Genomic DNA, 14,130 nt, shown 5'->3' on the forward strand with positions numbered 1-14,130 from the left:
TGAAGAGCCTGTAAGAGAAGACTTTGTGTAACATTGATGTGTTCCCCTTTTGTATACTCTGTCCTACTAGTAGTAACTATTAACTTTAAGTACTGTAGCTGTTTTCCTTTGTCCTGGAGTTATTAGTTAGCATCTAAAAAGAAGCAGTAAGAAAGTATCATCGCAGTTAGTCACTGGAAAGCACACCTTTAAAGAAATAAAAGAAGAGGGAACAGTAGGGTAAACTCCTTTCTGCTGTGAGGTACTATTGTTGTGCGGTAGATGGTTTCTGTGGGAGTTTCTTTTATATGACTCAATGTATAAATTAGGCAACACTAAATTCCTGAGATACAAAAAAACTCTTAGTTATTTCTGACTCACGGTATGTTGTAGCAATAGCAAAATACCATTAGAAGAGGTCAAACCTGTTTTCCGAGCTTTTCTGTATTTTCTTGAAACTCTATCTGCAGCAGCTGGAGCTATTGAAAGAGTCTGTTGTTTGTTTGTTTTTAATCTCTCCTTAGGGGTGAAAATAATCATCATAACTTTCTGGCGTGAAAATATTGACCACCAGCATATTAGTCTGAAATCTTTGCTTCCTGGGGCACGTGTGATGCTCTGGGTATGATGAGGTGCCCCCTTTGCTGGAGGCCGCTGTGCGGAGCGAGTCTTCTGTGGCAGTGCTGCTGCTGATGTGGACACCTGTGTTTCAGGAGTTCGTCCCAGACGTCCGGAGTTATTCCTTGTCCCGGACGCCCACCCCTCCAGGCCGCTACTCCCCACAAAGCCCCAGGGAAAGGGAGCCTCCGCTTTCCCCCCGTCGCAGGTAAGAGCCAAGAGCTTTAAAACATCCCTTTATCCTTTTTCTAAACCATTTTATCAAGCAATGGGTACAAAGTAGGGTTCACCCTGGATGGGACACCAGCCTGTCGCAGGGCAGACAGAGGCAAAGACCCACAGCAGGGCCAGTTTTCCCAGAAGCCAGTCAACCTACCAGTATGTCCCTGGTCATTCATGAGAACGAAATCCACATGAGCAGGGGGCGAACACGCAAAGTCCATGTAGATAGCACCACAGGAAGTGACCTCGGGGCCCCAGCACCGTGAGGCAGCAGTGTTAACCACTGTCCCATCATGCCACCAGTTTCAAATCAACCATCCTACACATAGATTCTAGACAAAGAGCTATTAGGGAGTGGGATTTTCTGGACCCGAAGAGGCAACCTGTAAACAAACGTTTCGGAATCGAACGCTTCTATTCAGAATGTCCGGACACCATTTAGTCTTACAGAAAGCTCTAACAGCAGCTTGGGCATAATCCAAGGATACCCCCTTCCTGCTGGCTCTGTGCCACTCCATGGTGCAGTGCCACCTGTGGGGTGGGGGTGATGTTTACCCCCTAAGAGATGGCAGCTGTGAAGCATTGCTGAAGAAATGGAAGGGTTAAAGCGTTTCTCAGGAAAAGGCCTAATGGAAGGCACATGGCCTCAGCTCCCACATCTCGAGCAGTGCATTCCTTTTCCTTGACTTGTCTGCTCCGAGGGGCTGGGGAGGAGAGCAGCTGCGACAGGCCGGCCTCCCGGCGTTCCTCCAGACGCGGCCCAGCCCACCGTCCTCTGTCCCGGGAGAGCAGCCGGACAGCGGCGGCCGCGTGGAGGAAACGCCTTTTCCTCTTCTTTCGTTTCTTCCTGGTTTCAAATCCTGCTGATTTTCCACATGATTACGACAGTTTCGTTACAACGGTTGAGGCTCCATTTGTGGAACATTGAATCCATTTCAGATCCTATCCAAATCGGTGCAGTGCTGGAGACTTCAAGCGTCTTGCCTTATTTTGAGTAGAAGAATGTAAATGCCCAGTACAAAAACCATTTATATTTTTTAAAAGATAAATACATTGCAGTTTTTAAAAAGGTAGCTTTTCTGATTTAAACCATGTTAAAAGACCCTGCTTTTGGAAACATAAATACTACTACAACGCTAGTGAATGAGAAGTTACATTATGACTTCTCTTTCCATTCACTACACTGTGGATGCTCAGAATAATTTATTAATGCCGTCCCACTTTATAACTCAGCTTTAATCCTGTCTCTGTAAGGTCCTGCGTTTTGAATTTTTGTTTTCCATTCCTGGCACAATCAACAACAGCAGCAAAAAATAGCACATAATTTGAGTTCGTGAGGGAATCCTGGGTATCTGTGTCTGGCTATGGCAACGAGGGCGCCTCAGTGTGCCCAGGCAGTGACGAGCTGTGCTTTCTGTAGCTGAAATGTGAGTGAAGCAAAGAAATATTGCATCAGACCTACACTGTCACACCTTCACCTAGCCCCCCATTGTAGGAATGTCCCAGTCAACACATTTTCACACCCATCTGTTCACCATTGTTAATGTTGACTAACCAATGAACAAACACTCCCGAGCAGTGTTTGCACGGTGGATCAGTGACTCTTCACTTCCCTGTCTCTGCTGTGTGTCACCTGGCCACCTTCGTCACACTAACAAACTTGAACCACAGTGCAAGTGGTCCCTGTTGGGATCTCCTTTCAGTGACTCTTTCATTTCCCTTCTTAATCCCACCATGCCCCTCACCCCTACTTACCTTCATAGGCCCTGCCTCCACGGCAGCTGCAAAACGGGGTTCACTCCCTCCCTCCAATCACAGGCCACCTCCCATCCCGCCCCTCTTCCCCCTTCAGCCAATGACATGCCGACTGAGGGCACACCTTTGAGCCAGACTCTTTCCCTTGACTGGGACAGAGCAGAGGTGTGTGTCTGTGTGTGTGCACGCCACACTGCTCCAGAGCTGACTACAGAAGTTACCCTAGAGCAGGCAGCTCACAGGCAGTTGAGCTAACAGCACAGGAATTTTCTTCTTTGTTCTCGGCTCAGGCTTAGCGGTGAGTCTTTGGGGCTTTGATTTTTATTTGGGGGATGGGGGGTACTTTCTACATAGTCTTTCTGCTGGAAGATGTATAGTTAAATTTCAACATCATAATACAGGCTGGTAATCTGAATTCTACCAATGTAACATGAGAGGTGCTTTGCTTAAAGGTCTGTTATTTTTCTTTTGGGGGATTTTTGAAAAACATAGCTGCACTTCCCACATTTGTACAATGTACATGAATATAGTGATTTTAAAAATGCACCAAATATCTGTGTAACTATTTCAAAATACCTCACAAGCAGCTGTGCAGCTTTTACTATGCAAGTAACTTTAGTAAAGCTGAGACTTTGTCATGTTGTCGAGTCACAGAAATTTCCTTGAACTCTGCAAGAGAATGTCGTAATGATAGTTTCCAATATTTTGTTTAAAAACCAAGATTCTGAAATAAAACCTAGCTGTTCACCTCACACCAGTCTGTGGTTTTCCACACAAGTGTGATTCTATTTTATAGATACTCAATTAGCTTCTCTCCTGCTCATTTTGGAATTGAAAACTGATACTCAGCTGTGTTTCCAAAGTGACCTGAGGGAAAAGCATACACTCCCACACATACATGCACACAAAATACATGTTAGCAAGAATGATTCTCTTTTCACAGTCCTCTATAGAAGGGAAATGTTGGGGCTTTGGAACCTGTAGGAAGACCTCCATCGTTGCACTCCAGTCCTGCAGGTCCTATTGGGTCTGGAGATGTGGAAAATGAAGCTATGCAATCTCAATTTGCTAGTAGTATACTTACCTCTGGCACCATTTGGCCAGCTAGGTCCTGGCTGTGAGGAGTGCCAACTAATGCGGATACATTGTTTCAAGACTGAAATAATATAATTTTCTCATTTAAAAACATAAAACAGTTGCAAAGTGTGATATTTTTTTAGGTTCTTTTGTCGCCAAGCCTTCATTTAGCAAACCTGGATGCTTTTTTTTTCTTTCAGACTTGGTATTTTAAGTACATTTGCACAAACAGATGTGTGACAATCTTTGAATATCTCAGCTGCCTATATGTGTGCAGCGTATTTCAGAAAGGTATTGAATCCTTAACATACTACAGAACCAGATGCTAGAGATCTGGTGAACACCTGGTGCTATGGCTGTTTATTTGCATGTGGACTTTGCTAGAAGATGTCTGCAACCTTTTCATTTTCTGTTAATGATTACCAGTATATCCATCTGTCATATTGCGATTTATAGTTTTACAGTTCATCACTTTTCTCCACAGATATTGAACAAAGGTTAAGATCTTCACTGATTAATACATTGGTCTCAGAGTTACCAGCTGTGGAAAACCAGACTTGCTCTTAAAAGAGTAAAGAAGATTAAACAGCTGGGTACTTGTATGACTTTGCCTCATATCCACTCTATTAATTTTTCTCTATAATAACTGTCTGTGAAAATGTAGCTGATCAAAGGAAATGCAGAGTATCTTTTCCTTGTTCTTGTTTTTCTTGCTTGTTTATTGGCTGGATCTGTAAGGATGGTATTTATTTCACCTCGGGGTGTTCACATTAGCTTACTATTCTAAAAATACATATCCTGATTTAACTGCAGGTCATGATCTGTAAAAATACAGATCATGATCTGAAGTTGCTAACATATTCTTGTTAGCAAGTCAATGGAATTTTCGGTCTGCAAGACCCAGCTGGTAGTCTGTAACAAGACCTTTAACTTTCCAGTTAATCACAACAGAGCGAGTGAATTAAAGACAAGTCACTCTAAAACCCATTAGCGGGGTTTCAGGATTTGAAATACGATTTCGTAACTTTTCTGTTTTTTTTTTCTGCCTGATCAGAAGCATGATAAATGTCAATTGTAAGTGAAAGCAGCACATGAATGCACAAAACTGGACCATTCATAGTGGGAGCATTGTTTTTGGTATGAAGGTCATGGACCTCTATTGATGATTGGGCATCAATTCCATTAGCTTAAATAGAGTAACTAAGAGCTGCTCAATGCATCAGTAATATCGTTTCAAACAACAGGAGGTAAAATGGTATCCCAAACAAGAAACTCTGAATGAGGCAGCATGAACTTCCTTGTGAGATTCCCAGGATTTTCTTTTTGCAGTCTCCATTTTCAAGCATGCACTGTCCCCAACACGTTTGGCACTTAAGCTTTCCAAATGATGATAGGTTTCTGGAAGTTGGCAGGTTGTACAGAGGAGCCAGGAGTACATGTGGTAGCGATCAGTTTACGTCACTTCTGTAGGTCTGGGAGCTGACTGGCTTGTAGGCATTTCGCACTCCATTAACAACCGTTTCCCAAACGCCACCGCAATGTTTTTAGATTGCAGCGAAGTGAGACGCAGGATATTGTCTGCTAAGTGTTGTCCCAGCCTCTAATTAGAATTGGGCATTGTGTGTAACTTTTCATTAGATTTGAGTTTTGTTAGTTTCTACTATTGCTTTTCTTTAAATAACTTCTTTTGTGTTCATGCAAGTTTGGAGTGCGCAATTCTTGGTCACCCTACTGTGGCAGTGCTCATTTCCATGAGGACTGGATATCAGCAGTTGTGATCTGGCTTTTTGTTCTTTTTTGTGCTCACAGGGAATTGTATGCATGGCTCACATCTCCCTCTGCTGCATAGGTAGTTACCGGTTTGTTCAAATTTGGGGTGGGGGACAATCTTTTTCCAACTTACTCATCAATATCTGTACTTCATTACTTATTTCTGGTGTACTGTATATGATCTCATTAAATTGTCAATTGTCATCCCTTTGGTAGAAATATTTCTCATTTTTTACAGCCTAATAACATAATAATAGAACATTGTGAATTAACTGTGGTAAGAGCTCAAGGGATCGGGTTTAGAAAAGTCTAGCAGCATCATTTTACATTTTGCAGATTTTTAGATTCCCACTGATGCAATTACTGTGTCTGACTGACCGACATCTACAGAGTTAGAACCACACCTGTTTTTCAAGTGCAAATTCAGGTCCAGCCCTTATCCGGCTCCGTTGTTGCAGAACTGGTTTGAGGGTGATGGAGGTGTAAGAAGCTTGAGACAGCAGCCCTGACCCAGGCAAGCAGTGGATTGGTCCAGTGAGAACAGGTGTCTTGCAAACATTTCAGGGAATCAAGTGCAACTGGTTTTGCCTAGAGAAACCTGAAAACAAAAGTCATTCCAGATGATTGCCTGGCTTACACAAGAAGAAAGGAAGTGCAGCAAGTTTCATCATTTTAATTCCTAATTACCAACATCCCACATGAGTAAAGAAGTTTTCTGGAGTGTGCTTTCGAACAGCGCATGCACCGAAAGTGCTCTGCAAGCCGTATCTTAATCTTGGAAACTTGCTGTTGGTAAATTGTCAGCAACATTACTCTAAAGTACTTTTGACATTGTTTTTCTTAGTCTTTTGGAGAAATTGCATGGCCTATTCATAATAAACACAATGCAGGAAGCACAGTGAAGATTTGAAAAGAAGATTGGCGAAAACATTGTTCATTACACATACTCCATCTTGGAGTTCATTACAACCAGAAGTGTTTGAATAGAAATGAAACACATGTAGGTTGAGGTCCTGTTGATAAGAAAACGCGTCTGTTTTTGAATGGCACAGGGCAATTGTGGGCTGCAGAGATATGATCTTTTCAGCTTCCGCATTTGTGGAATGTTTCACAAGTTGAAAAATTTTTGTTAATGGGTTTAATACTCACACGTACATTTCTGGAAAGCAGAATACCTGTGATGCATCAGTCCAGCAACATCATCTTAAAGCAGTCAACCATGTAGCCCTAGGTGAACCAACATTCATGCAGAAGCTACTCTAAAACAACCTGGGCTCTTCTGCCTGATGGAGTCCCACCATAATTCTCCAGAAGGGAAGAGATGGAAAATCTGCTGGATCGCTATTGCCGTAAAGGTTATTAAAGCAGCTGTGATTGTGGCTTTGGTATAATTTGTATGGGATATTCCTGCAATCCCAGAAACGGCATCCTCAACTCGGGATGCATCCGATGGAAATTTTCTATTCGCCACACCTGGTTTTGGGTCCGCTCCGCTCAGGCTGGAGTAACACTGTGGCTTTGCCGTTGGCAGCTCGGACGCCGCAATGCAGCGCTTTGACCGGGATTCAGAGGTCTACAAGATGATCCAGGAGAACAAGGAGTCCCGATCAGCACCTCGCCAGTCCAGCACCTTCCGGCTGCTGCAGGAGGTCCTGGAGGCGGATGAGAAAGGTACTGCAGCACCTCCATGAGCACTGAGGACGGGGTCATCCGTCCATCTTCACTGTTCTGCAAAAATCTTTGTCCATTTCTTTTGATACAGTACCTTGTAGATATTTTCTAAGGGGGTGTCACACTTATGCATGGTACTGTAGGATATAGAGCGCCCCCCCCATAAGTGTTTTTTTTAAATTAAGAATGCATGAATATACATTCAGTAAAGCAGTAAGGATGCTGATTGTGTACCTCCTTGTGACACGCCTCTCTGCTGGGTTCTGACGACCTGCTCTTTGTGTGTTGTTGGGTTGCCAGAGGCCGCTCTGCGTTTCCCGGGAAAGCTGTCTCCGAACGCTCCGAAGCCAAGCTCGTCTGTGGCCGGCGTTCAGAAGTTCCACACCTGTGAGAAGTGTGGCACCAGCATTGTGTAAGATCTCGAGACCGCTGCCTTATCACACACCCAGTGCAGTAGAATCAGCTACACTCTTACCACATAGCTGCTTTCTAGAAAAAAAAAGAGGTGCAGTACTTCACCATGTGTTGTTGTAGCTGTTTAACATGGCAATAACTTTTTTTATTTAGAAATTAGCCAATATAGCTGGTTTAAGCATTGTACTTATTTTGGGAACTTCAGAATGGTCAGTAAATGAGGCCAATCAGTACAGGCTCGCAGCCAAGCACGGGCTGAGCTGTGATGGCAGGTTCAAGCCTGGTTTATGTCACTCGCCAGTGGTGACTGGGTTCTTCAATCAGCAGCATTGAGAACAGAGCGAAGTTACTCACCCAGGGCTCTCAGGTCTCAGGCTCCCAGTGGCCTCGAGGACAAATACTGTACAGGCATGCGGTACTGTAAGTGAAGGGACGAGAGGCTGCGTTAGAATATGCGAGGTGGGAGGAGTTCACAGCTGACTTCCTAGAGCCAGCTGGCTGCTCCAGATCAGGAGTGTATACAAAGAATAATTAGCGCGTCGCCATTTAAAAAAAAAAACTCATACATAAAGTTGGACTCATTTTCGTTCCATGACCTCACATGGGGTTTATACAAAATGGTGTGCCTGCACAAAACCTAAACTCAGAATGGGTTCAAGAAGTGTGTTAGTGTCGAAAAACATTCCTCATAAGAAATTATCCAGAAGATCCTAAACTGCAGTTTTGTCAGCTTCACCTCAGCTGCTTTAAGGAGTCAGGCGGAATTAAGATTATACAGTATGTCTGGGAGGTTCCTCTCTGGCTGATATCATTCATACCTGGTAAAGAACCATATTTTTCCAAATCCTGGTGTGATGGAAACACTTGTAATGGTCATTTCTCCATCAGCTGGGAGTGACATCAGATGGACAGCTGACTCAGTAACTCCCCTAATCAGAATTACACCAAGAGAGTGTGGTGGAGCAATAATTTAGTAGCTTATCACGATCAACAGGGATAAAAATTAATGTTACCTAAACAGCTGTAATGTTGTATTTTTCAGAATCCTCCTTCTTGCTCTTAAACGTCTTTCACACAGTCACATTATACAGTGGGGCTACTTATAACAGTATTACCAGATTGGTTTAAAGAAGCATGTTTACAGCTCCTGATTACAGACCATGCTAAGGAGTGCAGAAAGTATAAATAAACACAAAACAAGCCAGCTTTAAAAAAGTATTTTAATGGGTTTGCCTGCGTGCTGAGCTAAGTGTGAAAAGATGCTTTTATATTTTCACTGAAAGTTCTTTGTGTGGCTTAGCTTCAAAGTGTAATTTTAGTTTTGGAATTTATCAGGGGGTTTTGTAACTTCTGTACTACAGGGTCACATGTTATGCTAATTTTTTAGTGAATGTTTAAATGCTCAAAGGTAGGAAGATCTAATGAAAATTGAGTCTGTTTAAATGAATGGAATGGAATCGCTGTTGCTCAGTTTCTGTATTGTGCGGTCTGACTAGACTGAGTAATATTGTACTGGTTGTCTGCAGGACGCAGGCTGTCCGCATCATGGAAGACCGGTATCGGCACCCGGAATGCTACACCTGCACACAATGCTGCCTTAACCTGAAGATGCGCGGGCATTTTTGGGTGGGCGATGAGATGTTTTGTGAGAAGCACGCCAAGGAACGGTACCAAGGGCCTGGCAGTACCCATGTCACCATGGTCTCCCCTCACCACTAGAGATGAACCCAGCAGGACACTCCTGACAGACTGTGGGCAGTTAGGCTAGGGGGCATAGGCTTAATTCTAGAGGATGTGCCATTGGTGTAACATTATTAGGTATTTTGTTTTCTGTTTACAGTCAGTCTTACCTGCCTTTTAACTTGTAGGGAGCTGTCAACACAAGTGAGAGTTCTCCAAGATAGAACAGGCTCAGTCTTCCTCCGTCGATTCAGCAACCTTGGAACAACTGGTGTCTCAGAAATACGCCCTCCACTTCAGACAATCATGCATTCATGTCCGTTACCCCACCTGGCCAGGAATTTTTGTATTTATTATCTGTTAAATGGAAGGAATTCCTAAATGTTCAACTAAACAAGGGCTACATCATCTCATCACTAGGGATGTCATCTCTGAATGACAAATTTCTTCCACTCCCTTTAGATAATGAAATAATAATCAAGCACTTTATGCTGTTTCATGGACCACTGAAGTGGATGGCCCTGGGGTGACAACCAACAGCGATCAACTTGATTTCCGTAGATAGGGGTGGAAGTGCTCAGTCGATTAAAATTAAGGAACTGAGACCGATTTTTTTTGTGAGGCAGCAAGAACAGTGGCAGCAATAAAATAATTTGATATTCCTAAGAAACATATATGAATATATGTAGAAAAGAGTTTTGAGAATGCTCCTTTTAGAAGAAAATGTTATTACCACGATTTTCATCCAAGAAAGTGCTGTTAGGTACTTATAACATTTTCTGGTGAACACATTAACATCTTATTTGGTTTCAGGTAACTTATGCAAAATGCAAGTTAACACAAAGGGTCTTGTGAGTTACATCCCCAAAAGTAAATCATGAGTAATCTTGTTTTCACATTTTCATTAGCACTGCTTTTGTGCAACCTAGAGTTTTAGATTCTCTCAAAGGGATGCTTGGTACCATTTGTTCTGGGGGAGGGAGGTTCTTCCCATATGGGTTTGCTTCATGTATTAGTCCAGGGGTGGCCATCTTAGTGGGTCACCTTTCATTATTTGTTTATAAAGTCTTAAAATGTTACTGCTAGTACGGGAATGGACATCGTGGGTCCTGGATAGTTTATATACTGCAGCTAATTGATGAAGTTCTGGTCAAATCTGCGTCCCCTGTCACTCTTTCAGTCCTAAGAGATCTTTTCCAAAGCTTTATGTCCTAATTGCAACAAAAGTCTCTAATCAGTTTACCAAATAGTGTTAGTTTAAATGAAAGTATTTTTACCAGGACTTCTAAATGACTTTATCTGAATAATTTTGTCCACTTAAACAGGTATTTTATGTAAGGTTGAGCTGCAGTATATTCATAATTTTGGACCACTTATGGCTGTCCTGTACTAAAAGTAACATTTTTCTGCATGTCTCTTTAATCTGTTTTTCTTATTTATCTAGAAAATACTGCTCTTTAACAAATCCTACTCTAGATGTGAATGCCAGAGTGACGTACGAGTGTTTTTCACTGTGGCCTTGGTCAAAGCGTAGGAAGGAATAAAAATTCATTTAAAGGCTTCACAAATATTTACTGTAACATCATATCCAAATTTGTACCAAACATCTTTATCTGCTAGAGATCTTCAATGATGGGGAAAAATACTTTTGGTCAAAGGAAGAAGACTGAAATATTGATGGAATGAGTACATGTGTAATGCTTCATAAAATTTCAGATATTTAAATATGCGCATGTGTAAATCTCTTTCCTGTAAGTTTTGTGCACTTTGCATCATACGTAACTTTTTAGATATGCATGTTTTCTGCTCTGTGGAGGTAGGATTGTGCTACATTTTCACTGTGTATACACAATGAAGTGTCGGTCAAGATTCCACCCTCTCATTCAGAGATTTTTTTAAAAATCTTTTTTTGATGGAATAATTAGTTACCATTGAAAATAGCAGTCCAAGTAGCAGGACAGTAAAATAGCAGGGTGTATAAATATTGGAAGGTGAACTATGCTGATATAATCTGATTCTTTAAGAAAGCAATAGAAACTAAGATTTTTCTATGCAAAAAAAAGTCTATTTAAAATACAACTTTCAACTTGTTTGAAGGATATTTTGCCAGATTTCATTTCTACGCCTTTTAAATATATATATATTTGTAAGACAAGGGAATATATCAAATACTTTTGCAAATTGTTACATGTATATATTTATATTTTCTTCAGGACTTCAAAACATGTATTTAAAAGAAAAAAGTTACGCGACAGAATTTTCGAGAGTCTGTGCTTTTTCTTTGTTGTAAAATTAAATTGTTTTCATGATCAAGGTCTCTCTTCTTTTTCCCCCACTAAGCTGGTTGGCTTCATTATAAGAAGGCTTTTTTTGTGAAATAGTTTTTTTTTACAAAGTTCCACTGTACACAAATATAGAATGCATCTGGGATAAATTGTGCTTTGAAAAAGAATTGTTTCATGAACAAGTTACCCCCTTAGTACGTGGCTAGTTTTCTTCCTGTAGATGCTACCTTTTGAAAATGTGACTGTTCTGTTGCATAACTTGTTAACATCCCTCTTGTTTATAATTCACAATGCATGGCTGTTTCATCTATTAAGCCCCCTCAGCCTTCTTGATATGGTTTATGATGGGTGTGGGCAGTTTTGTCAGCTTGCTATGGTGCTTTGTGATAATATCAAAGCAAAAGGCAGTGACGACAGTGAGAATAATTGGATAATGATTTAAACATGTCAGAGCAGGGGAAAGAATGCTGAATTGCTGTAATAAAGAAAAGCACATCTGCATAAAGAGTATGGGGAAATTGCACTCTGAGTACAAAATTACTAAAGTATTCTTCTAGATTATATGCTAGACTAATTGTTTTCTGTGTTAATGTTTGGTAATTTGCAGTCATTGAGTCTTATCTATATAAGACTGAAAAATATTCATTTTGCTCCTGGCTTTAGGATGATTTATTATTTAATTTACTTTATTACGTGTTGTAATAACATGGTACTCATGATCGTGATTTGCTGCCAGCATCTCAAGCCTTTTTCTAAAAATACTCATCTGGTTGTCACAATTAACCACTGGAGAAAATAAAAGCACAACCATAAATCTACTCTAAGCTCATGCCATTGCAGGACTGAATTACAGGTTAAACAGGCTCTGGGACTTATGATCAGCTTTACCTGTGAACCCCGCTTGAGGGATTCAGGAGTCAAAACAGTGCCTGCAATGTTGCATAAAAAGCAGCTCATAATTTTTTTTTTCAGTATGAGTTGTGCTTTTATCTGAGAAATTCACTCAGCTATTGCCAAGTTTTAAGGGTTTTTAAATTAAAAGTAAACCAAAATCAAAGCATCCTATTTACACTATGTAGGAGGGCACATGTTCAAACATGAACATAACAGCAGAAGAGAGTATGAAGGATTGCAGATGACAGGTTTCCTTCTAATAATAATATCACTTCATCAACCCTTTACAATTTCTTGCATTAGGAATTATCTTTTCGCATACCCCAGCTTGCTCTCCATGAGACACGCATACAGGGAGAGAGCCTGGGGTCTGCCATTGTACAGATGCCCCTGGAGCAGTTGGGGTTGAGGGCCTTTCTCAGGAGCCCAACGGAGTAGGATTCCTCTGCCAGCTGTGGGACTTGAACCGGCAACCTTCCAGCCACAGGCGCAGATCCTTGGCCACAGAGCCACCCCTCCGCCCTTCTGTGTTAATTTGGTTGCTGATAGCTTCTTGATATAAGGATCTCATCCAAATGCTTTTTGAAGGATCCCAGCAACTTACCTTCAACAATGTGGCGGGGCTGTTTGTTCCAGCCGCAAACTTTCCCATCTACATGACTCTTGGTACCGTTTATCAAGTGAGTCATGAACTGCAAGTGATGCAAATCTTCTCTTGACCATTCTTTAAGCGTTGGCTGTTGAACTAAAGGCTGTGTTCATTACTACTAATGTATCTCCTGCTAGAAAAACCATGTACATCCATGTTGGAAAAGAGATTAAGAGGGCTTTGTACTGTGTGCATTTTTTCTTTTCTTTTACCCATGAATGCATCAAATTAAAGAAGCTATGCCATTCTGAAGCCTGATTATGCCACAGAAGTTAAGGGGAGCCTAGGCTGCTCAGTGCTATAGTTAAATTAAAGATATCTGTAAAGATATCTGTTGCTGGTGGAGCAGTAGGTGGCCCTCTACCCTTAAAGCTAGAAATTCTAAACATGCTTATGTTGAGTGAGGTTTTTTTTTAATGAAATTAGTATTTAATTCCGAATAACTTCCTGTAGAACCATTCAAAACAACAGGTGACTTAACCTAGTTGCTAAATTGTATTTTAGGCTTTTTAATCCATTTTACCAAACTGTCTAATTTAATTTTTCTATAGTCTCATGTTAGCTGGGTGAGAATATTTTTCAGGTGTTGGGGCTGGTGCCCCCTTAAACAAAGCTTTTACATTCAGGTTGTAATTTTCACAACAACATTAAATCTGCCAACATCCTGGCAAAAGCCTGTAGTATTGAAGGGAGTAACTGGACTGCTTTTTGTCCTGTTGTAAAACACAACTTAAATATGAGCTTCTGAATGCATTGCTGATGTCTGTGTTTTTTCTGGTTCCAGACTTACCGTCTCTCACTGGCTGCACAGTGCGTTTCTGCCAAAGACTGGAGAAAAATATTGCACATCAAAGATGTTCCACATGTGTGTGTGATCCGGTGTACTGAACATCCCACCTGCACATTTGATTGACACTGTAGTGACTGGCAATTTTTGTGCATTATTAAATGTGTGTGATGAGAAGGCCCATAATCACAAAAACTGCAGATGACAGTATTGCTATAACTCACAGGTGATGGCAGGTCATTTCCAGAATCATCTGTTGTGTAACGAGCTCTGCAAACCTTTTCAGTCTAGATTTTGGGCAATCCCACAGAGCAGATTGTGATCTGTTG

The 14,130-nt window shown here is 41.4% G+C and overlaps 1 protein-coding gene across 2 annotated transcripts in view; it reads left to right on the forward strand.

Annotated features, from left to right (window-relative positions):
- The window catches only part of pdlim2 (PDZ and LIM domain 2 (mystique)), a 64,543-nt gene extending 53,044 nt beyond the window's left edge, over window positions 1–11,499 (forward strand). For both annotated transcript variants that reach the window (XM_088927077.1, XM_088927069.1), the window contains exons 7-10: window positions 693–805; window positions 6,953–7,092; window positions 7,393–7,504; window positions 9,033–11,499. In XM_088927077.1, the coding sequence (XP_088783203.1) occupies window positions 693–805; window positions 6,953–7,092; window positions 7,393–7,504; window positions 9,033–9,225 (558 nt within the window). In that variant the 3' untranslated portion in view covers window positions 9,226–11,499. The remainder of the gene's footprint in view (window positions 1–692; window positions 806–6,952; window positions 7,093–7,392; window positions 7,505–9,032) is intronic.
- The last annotated feature ends 2,631 nt before the right edge of the window (window positions 11,500–14,130 follow it).

Source organism: Atractosteus spatula, chromosome 2, assembly GCF_055471065.1.
Source record: "Atractosteus spatula isolate fAtrSpa1 chromosome 2, fAtrSpa1.hap1, whole genome shotgun sequence".
Taxonomy (NCBI): domain Eukaryota; kingdom Metazoa; phylum Chordata; class Actinopteri; order Semionotiformes; family Lepisosteidae; genus Atractosteus; species Atractosteus spatula.